At 36.7% G+C, this 22201-nt stretch overlaps 7 protein-coding genes across 14 annotated transcripts in view; 4 read left to right on the top strand and 3 right to left on the bottom strand.

The window, feature by feature from the left end:
• LOC108976763 (pyrimidodiazepine synthase-like) overlaps window positions 1-242 on the top strand; it is a gene marked incomplete in the record, with an annotated part of 1241 nt that extends 999 nt beyond the window's left edge. Inside the window, 1 exon segment of the mRNA XM_018946048.1 lies at window positions 71-242. Coding sequence (XP_018801593.1) covers window positions 71-196 — 126 coding nt within the window.
• Window positions 243-1889: 1647 nt separating this feature from the next.
• On the top strand, window positions 1890-4245 carry LOC108976762 (pyrimidodiazepine synthase-like). The gene is made up of 4 exons (XM_018946047.1): window positions 1890-2477; window positions 2996-3582; window positions 3660-3781; window positions 4030-4245. The coding sequence occupies exons 1-4, from the start codon at window positions 2450-2452 to the stop codon at window positions 4058-4060; spliced, it is 768 nt and encodes a 255-aa protein (XP_018801592.1). The 5' UTR covers window positions 1890-2449; the 3' UTR covers window positions 4061-4245.
• A 145-nt stretch (window positions 4246-4390) lies between these two features.
• On the bottom strand, window positions 4391-11798 carry LOC108976757. 3 transcript variants are annotated; one of them, XM_018946039.1, is made up of 9 exons: window positions 11521-11798; window positions 8585-8835; window positions 8372-8501; window positions 7344-8310; window positions 6693-7285; window positions 6569-6621; window positions 6393-6494; window positions 5905-6224; window positions 4391-5849 (listed from the first exon to the last, which is right to left on the bottom strand). In XM_018946039.1, the coding sequence occupies exons 2-9, from the start codon at window positions 8659-8661 to the stop codon at window positions 5821-5823; spliced, it is 2271 nt and encodes a 756-aa protein (XP_018801584.1). In that variant the 5' UTR covers window positions 8662-8835; window positions 11521-11798; the 3' UTR covers window positions 4391-5820. The 3 variants fall into 3 exon arrangements, with proteins under 3 accessions (XP_018801584.1, XP_018801586.1, XP_018801585.1); XM_018946041.1 differs by having other exon boundaries at window positions 6569-6618; XM_018946040.1 differs by lacking the exon at window positions 11521-11798 and adding an exon at window positions 11418-11488.
• Window positions 9463-10555, top strand: LOC108976764 (transcription factor Adf-1). Its single transcript, XM_018946049.1, has 3 exons — window positions 9463-9716; window positions 9779-9947; window positions 10018-10555. Exons 1-3 carry the CDS (start codon window positions 9563-9565, stop codon window positions 10343-10345), a joined length of 651 nt encoding a protein of 216 aa, XP_018801594.1. The 5' UTR covers window positions 9463-9562; the 3' UTR covers window positions 10346-10555.
• Window positions 11799-12727: 929 nt separating the features above from the next.
• Window positions 12728-15253, bottom strand: LOC108976695 (pseudouridylate synthase 7 homolog). The gene is made up of 5 exons (XM_018945947.1): window positions 15087-15253; window positions 14827-15014; window positions 14366-14762; window positions 13749-14301; window positions 12728-13687 (listed from the first exon to the last, which is right to left on the bottom strand). The coding sequence occupies exons 1-5, from the start codon at window positions 15185-15187 to the stop codon at window positions 12791-12793; spliced, it is 2136 nt and encodes a 711-aa protein (XP_018801492.1). The 5' UTR covers window positions 15188-15253; the 3' UTR covers window positions 12728-12790.
• A 319-nt stretch (window positions 15254-15572) lies between these two features.
• LOC108976743 (negative elongation factor E) lies at window positions 15573-16808 on the top strand. The gene is made up of 4 exons (XM_018946015.1): window positions 15573-15742; window positions 15805-16322; window positions 16411-16577; window positions 16695-16808. The coding sequence occupies exons 1-4, from the start codon at window positions 15662-15664 to the stop codon at window positions 16784-16786; spliced, it is 858 nt and encodes a 285-aa protein (XP_018801560.1). The 5' UTR covers window positions 15573-15661; the 3' UTR covers window positions 16787-16808.
• A 618-nt stretch (window positions 16809-17426) lies between these two features.
• LOC108976739 overlaps window positions 17427-22201 on the bottom strand; it is a 53382-nt gene continuing 48607 nt past the window's right edge. For all 6 annotated transcript variants that reach the window (XM_018946003.1, XM_018946002.1, XM_018946005.1 and 3 more), the window contains one exon: window positions 17427-20325. In XM_018946003.1, coding sequence (XP_018801548.1) covers window positions 17826-20325 — 2500 coding nt within the window. In that variant the 3' untranslated portion in view covers window positions 17427-17825. The remainder of the gene's footprint in view (window positions 20326-22201) is intronic.

The following is a 22201-nucleotide window of genomic DNA, read 5'->3' as shown; positions in this document are numbered from 1 at the left end:
CAAATTAGTAAGCTAAATTTATATTTTCAAGGCATTGAATTTGTATTAAATGTATTTTAACTCTTTATAGGTTGCATGGCGTGATTTGATGATAATGGATCCAGCAGTAAAAGGTCATTATTTGGATGGCGAAACTCATGCCAAGTTTATGAAAGCGCGTCGGACCAATGTGCACGATTATAATATGCTTGTTTAAGATGCTTGAAATTAGTTTGTTATATATATATATTATATATACCACACCAAACTGAGAACAATTTTATACAGAAGCAAAAACACAAATCCTTTCTAAAAATCCCCAAACTTTGGTTCGAGGCAGCCCCTATTCATTACATTAATAGAACGATTATTTTGATAACAAAATAATTTGTAAACGTTGGTCTTATGTATATCCATGACTAATCCCCATTGGAAAACCCGTTACACATGCAGGTGTGTATGTCTTAATATGTTTTTGTGTTTATCAGAAGCTTTGCCACATACCTAAAAAATTAGCATTATAATTACTAATTTCAGTTAATGTGTTATAATTGTATCTATAACGCGTTTAAAGGAAAATTGTACTTATACTGTTTTTTTTTTATCTAATCATGTATTATAGTAATTAGTGTAATTTCACTTAGTTTAATTGAAAATTTGACTTTGATGTGGAATTTTCAAGTGAACTGTCTTTTGAAAGTTTATGATTTGTTGTTTTTGTTCGTTGTTAATTTATTTTATTTATATATAAATGTAAGATTTATGTATGTACATACATATATTTACTTAGATGGACAAACGGTAGCAAAATTTGATGTCTCTGGCGCATTTAGTTATTGATTTATCGCGCTTTTAGTAGTTTTTAACAGTATAGTGATATATGGGGAGTAAGCGAGGTTATCATCAATTTTCAGACTGCCGATAGGAGTTATCATTTGCGCTAGATGAATTTGGTTGTTGTAGCGAAAGTGGTTTAAGAGATATGTACATTAAACCTTTTAGAGGGCGGAGACATGTCCATTTTTTTTGCAAATGCCCATTGCTATTGAAATTTCTTGTGCTAAATTGCAGTTTTATATCTTAATTGGGTGCTTAGTTATGGCTCTTTTTAGGTTTTCGTTCATCAACGAACTCGTAGTCTCCACGGCCACCACGGGAACGCTGCAGAAGTTCAGACGCCAAAAGTTTTCGCAAAATAGTCATTTGACTGGGCCATTTCGTGAGATAACACGTTCATCAAACTTGGCTTTCAATAAATCGACTGTGACATTCGCTGCATGTTTTGTGGCGCCGTCCTGTTGGAACCACATATTATCCAAGTCCATACCATAAAATTCGGACAAAAAATATTCGGTTATCATTGATCGGTAGCGATTCCCATTCACAGTAATGTGCCGTTGTTAAAATAAAATTGTTGTTTAGTTAATATTACTCAGTTGCAGATATATTATAACAATAGAAGGGGACTTTCTAAAATTAATCATAATTTTTCGAACAACTCTTAAAGGGATTAACTCAATAAAATATACAATGGGTAGGCAGACATTTACATCGCTTAGGCTTTAGGTTAGTACGAGCAGAGAACGTCTAATATATTTAATAATTCAACGTTCTCTATTATAATTATTTGCAAGTGAGTAAAGCAGTGCGAGTTTTTATCGGATTCACGGAAATGGTAAGTTGTTATAGTTATATACATAACAATATAAGATACTTCCTGTAAAGTGATCAATTCCGGCAATGTATCTCTTTATTCAAGATAACAATTTTTGAAGGCCCAGTAGATGATATCTCTTGATTAAAAAAATACGAAATTTAATCGATTAATTCATCAAATATAAAGCAGGTACAAAAAGTATACAAGATATAAAAAATGGTCAAGCATAAAATAAATAAGTGACCGGCACTTCTAATTGTTGTATATATTTAGTGCTTTGATTACTTATTTTACTATTTTTTCAAATTTGTATGTGCAACAATAGTAGTTTTAGATAAGACGAAATTTGAGTGTAACCGAACATTTTTTATGCTCTTGTAATTTGCAAGAATTAAAGCCAGGGAAGTAGCTTAAGGTGTAAAATTTTTCATTTAGAAATGTATAACAACTATATCCAAATATTTAAATTTGAAGTTGATTAAGAAAAAAGTACCCATTTGAGTACAAATGAATCAAATCAACAACACAGAGTTGTATTGGCATAAAAGCTTTCCATAATTGCGAAACAGCAAATTAAACAAAATTGTTAAAGTGCAACCCTAATATAAATAGATAAAAAAGCACAAATAAATTTAAACATAGCGAATGAACGCACATAAGCATTTGTCAAACCGGTCGTTATTTATATGTGTATATATATGTGCGAATGAGTTAATTTTGTTGAATTGGTGACTTAACAGTTGGCGAACTATTCTTATTCCAAATAAACATTTTACTATAAATTTTAAAGCATTTACAATAATAAAATACACAATGAGTGGCGGCAAACATTTAGCTAAAGGTTAGTAAATATTTAAGTGGCTAATAATACAACTGGAGTGTTATTCTGAAATCAAACAAAAATAAAAGTAACTCGCAGCTAACAAAGATCTTTGGTTCTAACGTGTCTTGGTTCTATGAATAAAAAGTTAGTTTGTTACCAGAAAGTTCTTAATGAGAACATTGTGGTAAATTTCGCATTGGCGTAAGACTCGCGTCAATCAAGTGGAGGTTTTGATAAACGGATTTCCAAATTTTGCCTAGTCATGTTTAATACAAATAAAAAGATGAAGATACGCAAACTAGAGACTGCACGTAACTGATTAGCGGCGTTATCAATTTTCAATTAGTATTAATATACACTATAAATACAGGTGCAGAAAGTGTGATGTATTTTTAATTTATTTGTTGTATGCTACACTTCATGCGCGTATTACGTACTCCTTACATACATATGTGCATACATATATACATACATATGTATTATAATTTGTAGCAAACTTCTGGAATATTAAAAAACAATTATTCATTATTATTTAGGTTCGCAAAAACCAGAACTACCTGACGATGGTGTTGTTCGCTTGTATTCTATGCGCTTTTGTCCATATGCTCATCGTGCTCATTTAGTACTTGACGCCAAAAATATTCCACATCACACTATTTATATTAATCTTACGGAAAAACCAGAATGGCTTACCGAAGTCAGCCCACTGGGTAAAGTGCCGGCATTACAGTTACCCAAAGAGGAARRCARTCCAKCYTTAATTGAGTCACTAATMATTGCTGAATATCTGGACGAGAAATATCCCGAAGTACCACTCTTCCCCAAAGATCCACTAAAGAAAGCACAAGATAAGATACTTATCGAGAGATTCAACGCAGTGACTAGTGCAATGTACAAAGTGTTCCTAGGTGGTACTGCGGTAGCACCCGGTGCGCTAACTGAAATTTCAACAGGTTTAGATATTTTCGAAAAGGAGTTGAACTCCCGTGGTACACCTTACTTTGGTGGCGACAAACCCGGCATGTTGGACTATATGATTTGGCCATGGTGCGAGCGTTCCGCCATGTTGAAATATTTGCTACCCGACAAATACGAAATGGATAAGGAACGTTTCGGCAAGTTGGTAAGTACATTTTGTAAAGTTATTCAATTTTTATTTTGCATTTAAGTGTGTTCAACAAAATGTTTTCTCCATTATAGATAGCATGGCGTGATTTGATGATTAATGATCCTGCAGTAAAAGTATTCTATTTGGATGGTGAAACGCATGCCAAGTTTATGAAAGCGCGCCGTGAAAATGTTCACGATTATGATATGCTCGTGTAAGGCATTTTCAATGTTTACAACTAATTTTCGACGAAGCCTAGTTCGAAATATAGACTTATCAATATAATATCATTGGATGTAACTAACCTCTTTGCAAGCACATCATTCCAATAAACAAAGTTATAACAGATGTTATAATTTTCTTGTATTACATACTAAAAATCTATGTACATATAAGTGTCGAATGTGACTAAGAAAGTAGACTTCCAAAAATTGATTATTTTGTCTTCAATCTCATTTTCAGGAACGATGCTAAACGGCAAAGAACTTTTTGAGGATAAAAATCTCATTTTAATTGTTTGAGGGCATATTGGAAAGAATAACTTGTGTCAATTTCATTGTATGCCGTTTATCAATAACGAGAAATATCACGCTAGTTACATATCCTTGTAAATTACTTACAGTCATTCTTATACATCGCATATATCTTTGTACATATCAGCATATCCATTTGATGAACTCAAATACAGCGCATTTGTTTTGTAACAAATTTGAAAAAAAATATTGTTTGGTGATATCTAAAGCATTTTTTTTGTTATATGTTTCATTTCAGTGAAAAAATTGTTTCGTCTATTAGGAAACGCCCAATTTGCTTTAATGTTCTTAAATGTTGCGTGTCAAAAGCACCCTTCGTGTAATATAGCCAAACATATATTTACGTGTTTCTGCAGACATAAACAATTTCGTGAATATATCTTGTAAAAAAAAGTATTCTATGCAAGGACTGTACTATGGTTGATAGGTTCGTTTGTTAACAGTCCGATGTCGGCGGTTCTGATAACTGTGCACAAAATGTCATATCGATATCATACAAACTGAGATTGTTGGTAGCTCATGAAAATTCATATATGTATGTATAAATTTTAAAAGGCCAGATGTTTCATTAAGTGAGCTACAAACTTCGTACCAAACTTAATATGCCTAGTTCACTGTATAAAAAAAACCTAAAAATTATCACTGAAATAATTTTGTCGCTTTGAAAGGGAAAGTTTTGGTTTGACGTTAGAGAAAAATACTTTATTTAAAACTGCATTGCTGCATAAACTGCTTAAATAGCTAAATACAATATAATATATATATTCACTTTTCCTTTTTAATCGTTAAATACGTAAAATCACGATAAATGTAAATATCATTTGTGGTTTTGGAATGAGTTCAATAATTTTTGTAATTCTTTTTTATCAACTACACACATAGAGAGCGAGAAAATTTAAAAAAAAACATACATTTTGCAGACAAGTTAAGTTGTTTTGTACATATGTATACGGTTATGTATGGACATACTATACTTGTGTTTCAATAAGTATACAATAATATTAAACACCGAATCAATTTATTATTATTTTTTCACTTTATATGTAACAAATTGTTGCATAGCTTCGAATAAAATATTCAATGGTGTTGATCTTATCTTAAAGTTTAAAACTTTTTCGTTTACAATATATGTATCTGCATGCACATGTATACACTTATGAGCTTTTGTAAGTTGTTATAATTCACAAAAAAATCATTTTTTTTTCCCCCATTTTACTATGTGTTTGTTTTTGTTGTTGTTCGTTAGTTCATTTATTGCATGTTATCTCAAAGTGGTTTAGTTTATTATTATTTAAAAATGTATGTTTTAAATTTTTTATTTTCTCTTAAGTTTTTTTTTCTTTCTTATTAAATTTTTTTTGACAATATATTCACCTTCGGAAGTCATTAATGTTTTTTCGTTGCTGCAAAGTGATCCAAAGTATATGTTTGTTTTTGTTTTTGCTTTTGTTTTCATTTATATATTTTAAAACATTTTAACTGTACTCCTGATGCCATTTATAGTTTTGTAAAAATTTTGATTAAAATAGTTTGGTTGGTATGATTTCATCATTAGTTTAGATTTGGAACGACTTAGGTAACGATTCTCACTCCACTTGTAATCTCTGTCAAAACGTTGGGCTGCTCAAGCGTTTTGTGCATTCTTCCATGCCATGCAATCGCTGGCAGAAGCGAGTTCTTTTCAAGCGTTTTGTGCATCCTTACGATATCTGCGACTGTATCAAGCTTGCGACGAGGTGCTTATTTGTTCTGTGGGAGATAAGAATTATATGTGTGGCAGGATTTGAATTTCTTTTTGTTATACCATTTGGTAAACTGCTGGCCACACTGCTAATCACGCTAACATCTGCGCCGCCTGATGATGTGGATGCTACACTAGTGCTCACACTCACACTGACACCATTGAGTGCACTGTTGTGATTACGTTTGTGCGTCAAGACGCCGCTGTGCGTGGAAAACTTTTTGTTACAAGCTTCTGTACGCTCCGAAAAATTGGACGTGGATGGCGCTGTCGAAGTTACTGCTAACGGTTGCGTTTCGTTGGCCGGTTGGTCATACGTTGAGCGATGGGTGTAACGTTTGAGGTGCAATTGTTGCAGGTTTTGGTGGTTGTTGTTGCCTGAACTGTAATGGTGGAATTCCTTTAATTATTTACATACACCAATTGAATAAACTATACATAAATATAAAATTCAAAAAAAAAAAAAGAAAAAAACGTACAACTTCAGCTGAAAAGTTTTCGATACAATAACTATATTTGGATAAAAGCTGTCACTATTTCCCTGACCTAACCTTTTCTGCTCATTATCCTTTTTGCTGTTGAACATAGCCAACTCGATTTCGGTGTGTTCGTTGTTCAAATGGCGCACCCAGTCGGCTGGGGTCTCAAAAGAGCTGTGGTAGTAGAAGCAAAAACAAAATGTATGTAATTCCTCGTTTTGACTATAATATGAAAAGTATTTACATACATTGAACATAAGTCACAGCAGAGCGTCACATGACCCGCGTTGTTCTCCTGCTGCTGTCATGTATATAAATTAGTGGATACAAAATGTAACAAAAATAAAACTTTGAGGTAGCAAGCACACTCACCGACACTCGTCGCCGCTTTTTGGGCACATACGACTTGACTAATGCCTCCCCGCCATTGGTTATGGTATTGCCTACGCTTGTGCTATTCATGTTATTCGTTGTTCCGCAAGCCACATTTACCGTTACCGTATCTGCTGCTGTTGTAGCAGCCGTGTTAACGGTGTGCGACTCCAGATGACGAACCCAAGATTTAGGTTCATCAAAGGATTGTTTGCACGTTTCGCATGCGAGACGTGTTTCATAGTCGCTGTCATCTTGCGTGTTCGTGTCCTGTTCGCTATGTGGACTATGCGAATGTGCTCCGACTTCAAGTTTGACAGTTGTACTGCCAGGTGGCATTTTAAAATCTAATGGTTGTTTGGGCGAACGCTGCGGTGTTTTGGGTCGTAACGCCAAATCGGCGTGTGCATTGTCTGTTGCGGAAGCGTTTGTGGTCCAGTCGGTTGGCTCTTGTTTTATGGCTAGAAAAGTTTGTGTGTGAGGCATGGGCGATATGTTCGACAATCTGCTGCCACTGACTTGCTCTGTATAGTGACTTTTCGTGGATGTTGTGTTGGTGTGCTCATAGGAATCTGATACAAAATAATCGCGCACTGTAAATAAAGATAATAAGAAATAACTTTTTGGGGTAATACATTTTGAAATACTTACTGCGCTCCCCGGTGCTACCACCACTACTGCGTCGCAGCTGTCTTTCATAATTGGGCATATCAATGGCATCATGTTGTTCCTCTTCAACGGGTGGTGGACATTGTCGCTCTGTATACTCCCGCTCCAATTGCTGCTCTACCACAGTTGCGCGCATATTTTCGTCGTTTTGACTGCGTTGACGTCGCCTCACCTGTTCATTCTCCATGGACATGGGACAGCCGCCCGTACAGCCAATTTCGTTGCACAAAGATGTTTCCACTTGCAACTGATTCAATCGATAGCAGCATTTTTCATCGGGATCTATAGCAACTTCTTTGTTTACCGTTATACCACAACCCGTAAGATGCTTACTACTCGATGCTGCAGCGGATAGTAACCCAAGTTGTGACAATTTCGGTGACTTCACTATCACTGGACTATCCTTGGGCAGTACGGAGACTCCCAAGCCACGAAACTGGTGATGTGTTTGCTGTATTTGTTGTGCGTGTGTTTGTTGTGTCGGCACTGACTGCGTCACAGGTTGTTGCAAATGTTCCATTGCATGGTACCGTTGTCCACAATTGCCACCACCAGCACCATTTGGACATTTGTTAACAATATACATATCACCACCATGTGCATTGGACATATGCGAGTGTGTAAGAGTTGGTAATGATTGTTGGCGATTACCTGCACTTTGTATATAATGTGTGCCAACACCGTTAGCTATTAGTGCTTCGTTGACGCGCGTTGAAGCATTGTGCGAATTTGATGACGATGAGGAGGTGCGACATAGGCCACGAATTTTCAAAATTTCACCACCACGTAAAACTTCATTAAGTATATCATTGGCGACAGTGGCCTCGCCACTGTACATATATTGTACTAGTATTTGTATAGCGCGGTGGCTTAGTTCTGGCGGAAGCACAACGTAGAGCACGCCGTTGGGCGAGCATATTGGTGCGGTTTCGAACATCGTTGCAAAAAACTAAAGCGAAACAAAATTTAGTTAGAGGAGTGTGAAATTAAATTAATTCATGGCAAGTTACCTGACTACACGAGCTAAGTATAAATTTGTGCGCTGATATACCCACTGTTGGTATGCTACTCTCTGTGCCACTTCCACTGGCGCTACTGCTGCTGGAACTGTAGAGCACAACATCGGCGAATTTCTCATTTCTAAGGAGAAAATCAATAGCAATTTTATTAACAAATTCGTATGCAGTTGCAATGCAGATGTGAAGGGGTTCATATTAGCTTACTTGTAAAGTGTGGCAACTGAAGAATTCAAATAAGACAAATGTGAGTCCCATTTCAAATGATAGTTTTCTGCCGCCATCGTTTCTGTTAAGTAAACCGACGCACTGGTTGATATAAACTTTCTTGCTCACTACGCTCTTTGGAATCGCTGACTTTGTGCAAAAGAAAAAGCATTACTGCAACATGGCGGTGCATTTAAAATACTAGTAATTGTTGAATGTGTTAATACTTCATACACGGCACTGCTACAATCCTAAAATGGGAAAGTATTACTGTTTTACGAGCTTGTACGCGCTCAACACCTTAAGCTATAAAAAGAGTGAAAGCAATTGCATGCTAACAGGAAGCAAATCGATAAATCAATAAACTGTCTGCGAAATTGGGCAGCTGCAAAAGCAACAAGCGCGCAATAACGAACAGATAGCTGTATGTGTATCACCGTACAGGAAAGCGGAATTAAATGACGGTTATATATGAAACATTTCATCATCAGAACAGAAGCATATCAATTGTAATTAATTTTGCAAAGTTTAGAATTATTATATATTTTAAACTATTTAATTAATAAATATAAAATAACATTTAAATTTTTAAACCTAATATTCTATGCAAATACAAGCAACTAAACCGGAAGTGCTACCAATTACTATAGCCACAGTTTTTAAATTATATTAACGTACCGCTTAATTACACAATTATTTTTATTTTTATTAATAATAAATATATTAAAGTATATAACCTGATTTTTAGCTAAATATCGTATATATTTATTTAATTTCTTTATGTCTATTAATAGTTTTCTAATTTTTATATCTGTTTATTAAACGTAGTAGGATGGCAGCTCTGCCGCATTTTCCTAATTGACATTCTATTTTCATCGTTTTGTTGTCTTCGTCGTTTCTCATACTCATTAGCTACTTGGTGCTTAATATTTTATTTACGTGATAAATACTTCATGAAAAATAAATAACTCCATAAAAATGGAAACAAAATTAGATTTCGATTCCAAACTAATCGATTTGGTGCGCGCAAATCCACTGCTGTATGAAAAGGAAGTGCGAAGTTCACCCTACCATCTGATGAAGAAGAAAAGTGAACTCTGGCGTAGCATCGCATCCTCCCTGGGCGTAGAGAGTAATTTTTACTAAAGTCAATAAATTCAATTTAATATATAGAAATAATTATTATATTTTCAGCTAAGTACTGTGTTATACGTTGGAAGAATCTGCGCGATAAATATCGTCGTGAGTCGCAAAAGACGCAAGAGCTTAAACGCAAAGCTGGTGGTGTAGAAAGCGCACACGGCGCTACATGGCATTTGTTAGATAAAATGAAATTCCTTGACCATCACACAAGGGTACACAGGTAATTTAATATATATATATATATATTGTAATTATTAATTTAAGCCATGTATGTATTGAAATATTGACAGCTCAACTAGTCACAAAAGCGCCGCAGAAAATCTACGTACGAGTTGGAGTGAAATGGAAGCTGAGCAACTTATTGAGCAATTACCTAATGACGATGATCCACTACAAGAGGCAATGGATGAACAAGCCGTCGCTTTAGAAGCAAAGAAACCAGAACCTATAGTTAGTACAACAACAACTACAGCATCATGCTTAAAACGCATCGAAACCTTGCTGGAGGGCTTGGATGAAGATAATCGCGTAAAAGCTGAAAAGCGCATTGTCGCGTATCTTTGTAAGTGTCAGATTAAATTTTTGGAAAATGAAAATATCGACGATATAGTAATTTAAAGTAGTTTTTGCATATGTCTTAAGCAAAAAATCTGTCTTTTTTTCCTTTTATCATAACTACCTATTTATTAATTTTTAATGTATGTAAGTGTAATGGCAGTAATAGCGAAGCTAGTTAAATGTTTTTTATATTAAGAAATTGCAAGTTTATAATTCTGTAACAAAGTACAATGATATTTATGAAAAAAACTAACTTTCTTAAAACAACAATTCAGAGTTTAATTATGTGAAGCAATAAGATAGTAAATATCACTACCTCGCCATTATTTGTATTGATTTGTTGGATTTTACTCTTTACATATTTTTTTGTCACGTCAAATAATATAATGCACACATATGTATGTAACTTCCCCTTAATGAATATATTCTCACAAACTGCTATTGATTTCGACAGATATGAATCACTTGGATGCTTGGTTTCCACCCTTCAATTGTAATAATGGTTTTGTTGGAGTGGGCAAATTTTATTGCAGATATCGACTCGACGCAACTAATATCAGTTATATGTATATATGCATGTTTATAATTATATAGTATATAACACAAACATACTATTATATATATGTATGTACCTCGCTGTGTAAACAAGGTGGTGATTTTCTAATAAGGGTCATAATATCTTGCAGATTTATTTTCATTCTAAGCAAATGCGACGTCTCACCACCATATGCAATGTTTGAGTTGGTGGTTATGTTAGGCGCCTGGTGTGAGCGTTTGGTTGTCGACCTCGCTGTTTTGGGTCGAAGCGCGCAATTCAAGTACTTCAGATATTAGGTACCTCATTTGTACATATGTGTTATTATAAATATATATCTGCATATGTATTTATAGCCGTTTAGGGTTTCAATTAGCACTGTTGGTGTGCTCCTGTGTTTTGCTGTTGTTATTCATACATTAATGTGACCGTCGCCTTTATTGATTGATTTACTCTGCTAAAAAATCAATAACTGAAAATTTTCAAAGACCTTCGCCTTAACAAATAACATTTAGACATTGTAAAAATTATGCTTGTCCTTATACCGTTGTTTGTACAATAATTTTGTTTATTTCTCTACAAGTGGTATGCATATACCTATAAAGGCGCCAAGCTAGTGCAACATTTTAAACAATTAACACTTTTTAAAACTTTACTTGCTTATATTATATTTTTATGAATGAAAGCACTTTTTAATTACTTTTTAAACACTCCTTGATAAATTACTTTGTTTCCTATTTTACTGCATATTTAAATTTTGCGATAAAACCGCATTTTCTATGTTTTTCATATAATTTTGCAAATCAAGAAATGGTTTTATTGTTTGTTGTCGCCACGGTTGTTCACTTCGTACTGTAATCCGTGTAAAAATGCCTGAAAATCCTTGCGCCTTTTGCCTATCCCTTTGTCTGTATATGCGCACTACGGCGCGCTCCCTTCATATGAACGCCTGTAAGTGGTTGTATGTGAAGAGAGTTGAAGAGAGTCAATTACACCACCAAATAGACTTGTGCACTACCGCAAATACAGCTTCAACATAATTGTGGGCCATTTAGGCAATGTAAACAAACTGATTTGACTGCGTGCACTGCCGAATGACGCTCAATTCGCTAGAATGGCGAGGTGTATTAGGGGCATGGCGAAACAATGATAAGTATCGATTTGTTTTTGTTGTAATACAAATCGTCTGTTGCTTTTAACTGTTTTATTTTTGTATTTTTACTATTTTCGAACGCGGTATTTTTGAGCACTCAACTCTTAATATATTTTGAAAGTGTGATTACAGGTTAAAAATATGAAAATAACTTCTATACTCTTCGCAAATAAAAAAGTTTTCCATACAAGAACTTCTTTTTGATCGTTCAGTTCGTATAGCAGCTATGTATATGCTATGGTGGTCCGATCTGAACAATTTCTTCGGAGGTTATAGTATTGGCTTGGATAAGAATTCATTAAAATTTTGTGTAAATATTTTGCCAAATAAAAAAGTTTTCTATACAAGCACTTGATTTTGATTGATCAGTATGAATGGCAGCTACATATATGCCATGGTGGTCCGATCTGAATAATATATTTCTAGATTATGATATTACTTAGCACGATAATCCCTGTCAATTTTAGTGAAAAATAAACAACAAATACAAAAAAAAAAAAAAAAAAAAAAAAAAAAAAAAAAAAGTTTTTCATACAAGGACAAAATTTCAAATCCATATCTCAAAACCACATAAATTAATATTAGAAATATGACAATATTTTATATTTGAAATATAACCACATTATTTGGAACTTTGAACCATAATTTTGGATTTGTTTATTGTTTACTTTTATTCTGTAGTTGCAAATAGCATATGATATGTCAAACAAATCTTTGGAGACTTGTCAGTTATAAATCACACACAATAGTGGAGTTGTTTAGTTAAGTAAATTATATTATATGTATAAAATGCACATCTTTTTAGCGTTACTAACTACTATGAAGGTTTTGATTTCTTCTCCTCCACCTCTGCTGTCTCATCAGCTGTCAATTTTCGCTTTTCTGTTGTTGCTACCTCATTGACGCTTTCAACATGCGCTGCGTCTTCTTTACTTTCATTCACTTTTGGTGTCTGCTGTTTGTCTCTGACTTTACTCATTTCGTCTATTTCAATTTTCAACTGTTGCGCCGCCGAGGTATCCGATTTTAGCAGCTCCCGCAGAAACATGGTGGCATACACCGATGGCGGCAAGCAAAAATCTAATAATAGCGCTTTTAAGTCACCGGTGCCCTCTGTGTTTTCTATTTTATCTGCTTTGCCAGCGATACGATCCCAATCAGAAGCTATCAGTGTCTCTTCGGGTGTGGAATACTTGCGAAATTTCCATGTTAAATCGCGGGGACATATCAACAGTTTACGATAGGCACCAGCCATAGCAAAAGTTTTGACTTTATGGCGTAGTTTTTCAGATGACAAACCATATTCAGCGAGTATCTCTTCATACCAAGCGCCAATTTCATTGCTGGGATAAGTGATATCATGACCTGGTAAGGGTAGTACTACGTCGAAAAGCGTATAATTACCACTGACAATGTCTTCCTCAGTTAAAGCTTTGACTTTACGCTTAAAAATTGAATCTTCATTCTTTGCATCGGAAGCGGGAGTTTCAGCATCTTCCTTAACTTCTTGATTATCTTCACATTTCCCAATGTCGGTAGTGCTATCTAAATCACATTTTTCAATGATGTCCTCATCCATTTCTTCTTTATTGCGATAAACTAAATCGCCTGGTATCAGTTTAAAACCGTGTTCTTTTATACGTCGCGATGCAATACGGTTGAACACAAAACTTTGAAAGGAGTGAGGGTAAAGCAAGAGCATGTTGCGTGGTATCTAAATAATATCTAGAAGTTAATACATGTAATACTTAATTTTTACTACAGAATAATCTCACCTTTCTTAACGCCGCTGCATAATCATTTTCACCGTACTTTGCCAAGCCATCTAGCAGTTTCTTCTCAATAAATTCATTAGGAATGAACATTGCTGCCGCAGCCGCTGAATTACGCTCTTTCCACCACTTCTTGCGCACTTCAGCCATGAAGGGCAGATCATTTGAGCGCGGTTTCAAAATGAGCTCTGCAACCGTTTTATAATCTGCCTTCAAAAGTGCCACACCAATTTCATAAGTCGGTATATCAGCGTGATTGCCAAAACGTTGCAAGCCAAAATAATTTATAAAGCCTTTGTCACGTAAATTTTCTAGCGCTTGCTGAATTTCGACCTCATCACCATTAACATGACGCAAGACGATTTTAAAACGATTGCCTTTTAAATCGCCTAATTTGAGCACATTATTGCTGAATGTGAAATTGCCTATTCGTACGTATGACTTTTGAGCTGCCGTTACGATTTGTGAAGGGAGTCGCCGTTTTATGCAGAACTTCTGTGTAGTTTTGGCCCGTTTATCTTTTGTACCACAATAATTAACGTTAGATGGGTGTATACTAAAATAGATTGGTAGTAAAGGGTACAAATAAAAACTAGAAAGAAAATTTTCTCGAAACGTACCCAATGCGTGAAGCTAGACGTGATGCTGCCTCACTGGTTTCCATGTTTTCTTTATACACCAGGAAATGTACATATTCTCCCGGAAAATTCCAACGCGTGCGTTTCTCACTGCTGGAGTTATATTTGGGCTTCATTACACGTATAATTCGTTCCTCTGTAGAATCTTTTACTTCAGTTACTGTTGAACCAACCAGCTTAGAGCTATATAAAGTTTTAAGCATATCGTGTATTTGTCCACGTTCTGTTTTATCTAACGCTGTCACTATTATATCTATGGGCTGCGCTGCTGGATCTTTTGCACCTAAGGCGGCTAATGTGGACATTTTATTCCACGTGTCATCTGTTATGATTTCACGAAATTTTTGTCGAGCAGCTGCTAACTCCTCCTCATCAAGTGCTATAAGAATATTTTATTGTTTACGAAAAACGAATCTTTTTTCTATCGAAAATTTTTAGTTTACTAGGTTCCGCTGGCTTTGGCACGGTCAAATCGTTCAATTGTAAAACTTTTCCATCTAGATCAATTTCATTAACATGAAAATCAGAAAAACGTGATTTTACAACTCCAGTAAATCCAGCACCTCTGCTAACATATTCGGTTATACCGACTTGATCCTCCCGCAAGCTATTCTTATTAGACCCATCATTCCTAATAACAAATCATATATGTGTGTATGTAAAGTCAATGTAATATAAACGTACGAAAACATGTGGAACCTACTTTGGCAACCTTTTTCTCCACTCCTCTTCTGGACCAGGACGATGTTTAGTGTGCATTTGCTTTGGACGCCATGAAGTTTTCGCTTTTTTTCTTTGTGGCATGGCGAAATCTAAAATTGATTACTTAAAATATAAACTACCGGCTTTTATTAACTTAAATGGGCTGCAAATAACTAAAGACTGTTACCGTGCGATAACTTATGCTGTAAGTATCGATATATCGTGGGAAATCGATGACCCCAAACCAATCAATGGTTTTAGTTACAAATAAAATTTTTGGTTGGCAAATAACATTCTTCCAAATTTCATAATTTTGTTTTGAACGATAATTCAATACCTAGGACATCTATATAATGTATCGAATCGAATTATTGAATAAATTTTGACAAATTCAATTGTATAAATATTTCTAAATTTCGCACAGCTTGCGAATAAAGGAAAAACTGATGTCAGCTGTAGAAATAATTTTTAACAGTAGGCAACTCTGTTCCGAAAACAACAATAAACCATTTTTTTTGCCGATTGTCTAAAAGTGAAAAGTAAATTTTCGTTTCTTGCAATAAATTAAACATAAATATGGTTTATATACATTTCCCAACAACTTTAACCGAGGAAGAGCATATGCTACAAGCAAAATATCAGAAGCTAAAGAAAAAGGTAACTTATTTTCAATGCAATGTTCTCCGTTTTAATGCAATGTTTCTCGCGTCTCATTTCAGAAAAAAGCCTTGCAAGCGCTAAAAGCACCAAAACCAGAACCAGAGAAACCACTAACATTAAAGCGTCCCACAGATGCCCGTGATGCACGTGAAGTAGCGCGTAAATTAATTAAAAGTGGCGCAATACCAGCTATCCAAAAGCAGCAAACCAAGCAAGACCAAACCTCATTTAAACGTCCCAAGGGACAAGAGCGCGCTAAGCGTGCACCCGAAACCAGCGTAGCAGCCTATCAACCTTTCTCGTCAACACAAAATGATGTGGCACAAGAGACCATCATTAGTGAAATCATAAAAGAAGAACCGCGCATGCAAAACCTTTATCAACATTTTGCCACTGAACGCGATCGCAAAGAACGCGGCTTAAATGATAAAACTCCTTTGGATTCAACACAACCAGAAAAGCCACGTACCGGCAATACCATATTCGTTTCGGGCAATAAAGTAACCGAAGAATTTTTGAAGAAAACGTTCAACGATTATGGCACAATTGTTAATGTGTCAATGGAAATCGAGAAAAGGTGAGTAATGAAAATGTGCAAGTTGTAAACAAGTACAACAAGTAGTAGTAAGTTTAACTTGCCGTTATTTACACATTCCTTTTTGTAGTCGTGGGTTCGTTTCGTTTGCTAAACCAGAATCAGCTGATCGTGCTATTGCTGAAATGCATGGCAAAAGTGTTAACGGAATTAATTTGCAAGTGCAATTGGCGCGCCGTCAGCCACAAATTGAGCCTATAAATGACGCTTCATCTTCGGCCGTGTGGTCGTCTATAGGTAAGAAAATTTATTTTTTGGGAGAATCCAACTTTTTGTGTGCATTAGGTATTGTAAAATCGCATTTTTTTCTTTTGTTTCGGTTTTTTAATTGTTTCAATTATTTATCCCTTGCAGCGGCGAGCGATTCGCAAAAGGGCAGCCATAAAGACGGCCGCGAAATGGTTCAGTATGACGAAGACTTTTTATTGCAAACAAGTTTTGAATAAATAGTGTTTAAAAATTTAATATATAATAATTAAGTAAGCAGCAATAATTTAACAGCAAACTCCTGCAGTTATCACGCAAATTGTGAAAATTTTCCGCTTTAAGGTAGGCAAAGGCCAACAATATGTACACAAGTAGTTTGTTTGAACTTTACTTTATTGAAAAATTTTACACTTTCAGTATTTCTAAATATGAGTGTGTATGAATTTTGAATATATAATTATTATAAATAATAAATATTGTAGTGTAGTTAACAATAATGCATAAATTTTAAGCGATCAAATTAACACATAAACTATTTGATTGCTTACATTTAATAAAAAAATAATAATAATAAAAACATCTCCGATTACTGCAAAGTTGAATAAATTAAAGTAACTTATAAAAAAAGAGTAATAGAAAACAATAACGGTACTTGATACGGCATCGTACATATTTATGTGTGTAATATACGTATGTGCCATCAATAATAACATGATTTTCAAATTTTTGGTCCATTATGAAAATTTCATTGCAAAAATATATATGTAATGTCTGTATATCCTAAACATATTTACATATTTATATGTAAATACATATGCAACATACGTTGTTAATTAGCGTTTGTTAGTTCTGTAGAAATTGCTTATTGCATATTCGTCGCACTTCGTCGTTTATTTTTTTTATTAATTTTTCGTACAAAATTATTGCAACAATTTAGTTAAAGTTTACTTCGTCGCTATGTTAAACTCTTCGCCGAAACCAATACAAAGACACAGCTGGCGTTCAGCTAGCTAGCTGGCATCTTGAGGCATATGGAGCATGCGCGCTCAGCATCAAGCGTCGTTCCTTGATATTCGTATATCTTATTTATGTACATAACTGTTTCAAAAGTACATAGGTATTTTCATATTCGAAATTCCATATAAAACATAAAATGCAAACAACTTTCAAACACACACGCTCGGCAACGGCTTGTGGTTGTGGGCAAAACGCATACGACGCCTGGATAAAGAGGAACTAAAAGAGATTATGTATCTTCACCATGCACCACCGGTACTCCTACGACTGGCGCGCGCCACTCCCGGGCGGATTGAAGAAGTCCCAATGATGTGTGTGTACGCTGCGGCCCGCTAGCATATACACAACCAACGTGAATGATATGACCACGAAGAGCGCCAGCAATGTCGGTATATGATGCACTTGACCTTCAACATTTTTGTCAGCTTCGGCACCACGAATTGCCGCAGTTACGCGGTTCAGCAATTGCACCAACGATAGGCTACAGGCCGACATGAATTGTTTGCCCGCTTTGGCTACGGTCTGCGGTTCGTTTGGTGGGCGTGTGCTGCTGCGTGAACGTCTGCTATGCGAGCGCGAGCGCGTCTCCTCCCGTTCGCCCAAATCATCGTAATCCTCACACTCGGAACATGATGAATCGCATCGACGGTGGTGGCGATGATGATGATGGTGATGATGATGTGGTTGTTGTTGTCTTCTTTGCTGTGCGTTGGCTTCGTTGCCGTCAGCGCTGCCGCTGTATGGCGGTTCGTCGGCGCGTCGTAGATTATAGAAACCCAGCGGTGGCAATGATTGCAGATATTCGGTTGTGGCGTAGACGGGCGGTGGGATGTTCATATGTGTTGGATACGCCAACGGATCGGTTTGTGTTTCTTCATCGTAATTTCTTAACTGCTGCAGCGCAATCTCGTCGCTCGTGTCGGCTGGTGTACGCTTGCTGCCGTCCAAATCGCGTTGACGTGGCGGTTTTGGTGGCGGTACCACTTCACGCGCCGGCGATCGCTCTTCGCTGCTCGCTTGTAAGCTTGTTTGTGTTTCGACAGTTAACAGTTGACTGCGATCGGTGGTGCGCACACGCTCCACAATATCCTCAATGAAACCCTCTGGCAAAGCTATATTTTTCACAATCAAATTGCCCGATTTACACTCCAGCTCCTCGGCGGATATTTGCGCGCCATGTAGCTGTGAGACCATGATTTGTCCGGCTTGTAGCGCATGCACGCGTAAGCGTTCCACTTCAAGTTCACCCAAATGCGCTGGGAGCTGAGGTGGCGGCTGTGCTAGTGGCGCTGCGGCTAACGTTGGCACTGGTGTTAATTCCTTCGAAGTCTCCTCCACCAAAGCTAGCGTCGGTGGCTGCTCCAATGCTGTGGTTGATTTGCGTCGCGGTGGTGGTAGTGGTGGCTCTTCAAATGCCGTCGCTTCCTCCCGATCTTCAGTTACCACTGCAGCCGCGTCGGTAGTGTCGCGTGTTTCCACTAGACTTTCAGCCTTATCTTCGTAAGTGAAGTGTTTATCTTGTACAAGGGTTGGTGTCACTTCTTCAGCTGTTGTCGGCGCTACGTTGTCCTCCTCTTCCGTTGGCGCTTCTTCGATTTCGCTCATTTTCTGCTCATCTTCGTCAGCATTTGTTGATGCTTCGTACCTCTCACTGTCTGTTGGGATATCTTGCAGCAGTTCTTCTTTCATTTTCGCTACATCTAATTCGAGCTCTTCTTCCTCCTCCTCTTTTCCAGAAGTTTCGTCTCCGATATAGCGGTCGTAACTACTTCTCGCCAGTGTACCTTCGTCTGTCCGCTTTTCAAATTCACTAGCATATTCGGTTAGCTCAGCTTCTTCCATTTCGTCCGCATAGGTGCTGTCTGCTTGTGCGCGCAGTTCGTCCAGCGCGGCATTCAGTTCCTCAGAGCTCGGTCCGACTGAATATTCGCTAATTGCATGCTTTGATTCGTCTTCTTCATCATGCGATGTGGTGGCCTCTACATCGGATTTACTCTGCTGTTCGCTATCCGTAAGCAGACCCTCTCTACGTAAAGCTTCCTCTTCGAGATCCAAATCGTCAATTGGACGTACAATCAATGAGGCCTCCAACATGGTCTCGGCCTGTTGACTAGGTATAGGTGTTGAAATGCGTCTTTCAATAACCACAGCGGAGGGTGTTGGTGGACGACTTTGTGACTTGGAGCGATCGGCTTGCGATGACGCACGCGAACGCTCCGACATGCTACGTTGATTCGCATCGCGGAAGCGCTGCAAACCGCGCGTCAATTGCTCCTCTTCTGTAAGTGGTGCCGGGGCCGCCTCTTCGACAGCTTTAATCTTCAACTCTTCCTCACGCAGCAGCTCATCTAACGTCTTGCGCAAGTTATTTATACGCGGCTCGATGATGCGCATATCTTCCGTGATTTCGAACTCTTCGCATTCGAAATCATCTGGTAGCGGGTCGGTTTGCGTGGATACCTCCACTTCGGGTAGGCGTGCTTCTTCCTCTTCCAAATCCACATCGGTCGGATCGTAGCTATCCGCCGTCGACGAGGTCGCAATTTTATCATCGGCGAAGTCGCGTTCGTGTAATGAGACGAAAGCGCTATGCGCTGAGCTTTTACTTTCGGCGCGTTGACGCTTCTCACGCGGTGGGCGTGGTGGTGGTGGCAATGGGCGGAATTTCATTTTATTTATAATCTCACCAGACTGCAAGTCTCGTGGTGATTCGGGACGCTCCTGTTGCAAGGCTTCGGGCTCCTCGTAATCATCCTCCAGTCTGGGGCGTTTATGCAACGTGAAAGAGAGTGAATAATGTAGACAAAGAGAAGAGGTAATAAGTAGTGGTTAGTAGAGCTTCTGGAAAAGCGAAAGCGCCAAGAACCAAAACCAACAACAACAATGTAAGCAACGAACGAAAATTGAGAAAAATATGCAATAACAAAAGAAAAGAACACCAAAAACAGCAAACGAAACAAAATAAGTTAATGTTTTGCAATGATTTTTTATTTTCTATTATAATTTTTTTATTTATGTATTTTTGAATGTAGTTTGTATGTATGYAACTGTAAATGCATGTGAGTGTGTTTTTGTCTTTTTGTAGTTAGTTTAAGTGTTTATCGTACATAATAACAAATTCCGGGTTGAAGCCTTCACAACAATGATTTTGGCATGTAACCTTATCAGCATTAGGGGCGTAGTAAATTCAAAAATTTTTTTTTCATAATTTTGCTTGCAAGTGTACAAGTAATGCTGTTTTTATATTATATTTATAAGTGATTAGGAATGATTTTGGCAGGTCAGCTTATGAGCATTAGGTGTGTTCTAAACTAAAAAAAAAAATCATAATTTTACTCGCACGTATAAAAGTATTGTTGTTTATATATTTATAAGTGATTCAGGTACAAATATCTACCTGGTGATATGATAAAATAGTTTAAGTCGACTTAAGGAAAAATTTGTATTTTGATTTCTGGTCGAATTTGGGATAAATTATCTCTATATTATAGCGACTTCAAACTCTCGACTATGTACGTAGTTAAAGATAAAACAGAATTTTAAAACAACTGAAATTGATACATTAAGTCGCCTTAAGACTTTGGACTCTAATATACTGCCAACTGCCACTGATCTTTTCTTGGTCTCATATCCTGTATAATGTTTGTGCCGTAAAATATATACCCCGGCTAAAGTCTATTATTCGATATTTCGAATAAGGATTAGCAAAAATATATAGCAAAAATATTCTCACAACTTAATCAAGATTAATAAAAATATTAGGGTGCTTCTTAAATCCCGCTTTCTGCATTCTTGATTGCTTAATTAAGATAGCAAAGAAACTGGAAAATATATCGAATTCATTAGTCAAAATAAGCGATAAGCTTTAGGTCAGGCTAGGTTACTCTGGTAGGCCAATAACCCACGCATAAACGAGTTTTGGTCCGTTGCGATACCAGATGGAATTCAGTTGCTTGGTCCATGAGAAGTAGTCATCCTTTAGGTTGCCTGGGCTTGACCGAATTTTAAAAGACCCTTCGGCCTCACTATCAATACCTCCTCTAGTGTGTCATACTGTGGTTTCCCCAGATGCTTACAGCGTAGTCATGCCAATGTGGGACAAGTGCACAAGAGATGCTCCAATCCCTGGTGCGTTGCTATAGACTTTAAAAAGCTTTAAATTACTTGAAACCATTTGGGAGAGTGTTCTATGAATAGAATCCCGAATTAAAATCTAATAATATAATTTATTAAATTCATGACAGGCAATATTTTCTCTCTCCTATCTAGTTTTCCCGAAAATTTGACGGTTGCCTTCACCGTCTTTAGGCATCAATAGCTAGTATATCGCCAGTAATGGCCTAACTATTATTATTGAAACTCAAAACTTTGATCTCTTTCTGAAAAAAAAAAAATTGGGTTTGGTCAGGTCTATGAGAGTTTCTAACCTACCGTTGTACGATATCTGGAAACTATTTAATATAAAAGGGTATAAAAATATATTTGTTTTGATTTCGATCGATTTGATTTTGTATAAGAGTAATATCTCCCAGTTGTTCGATCGCAGTGCTTCCGAAAAATGGAGCAAGTGTTTGCAAAGGTTCGAACTTGTACAGAATGTCTGTTCGATATCTCAAAACTGAGAAACTGGGTCTATT

This window comes from Bactrocera latifrons, unplaced genomic scaffold, assembly GCF_001853355.1.
Source record: "Bactrocera latifrons isolate USDA-ARS-PBARC rearing strain unplaced genomic scaffold, ASM185335v1 scaffold_8, whole genome shotgun sequence".
In the NCBI taxonomy this organism is placed as follows: Eukaryota; Metazoa; Arthropoda; class Insecta; order Diptera; family Tephritidae; genus Bactrocera; species Bactrocera latifrons.
Note: the sequence above shows the minus strand (reverse complement) of the source record. Positions and strands in the feature narration are given on the sequence as shown.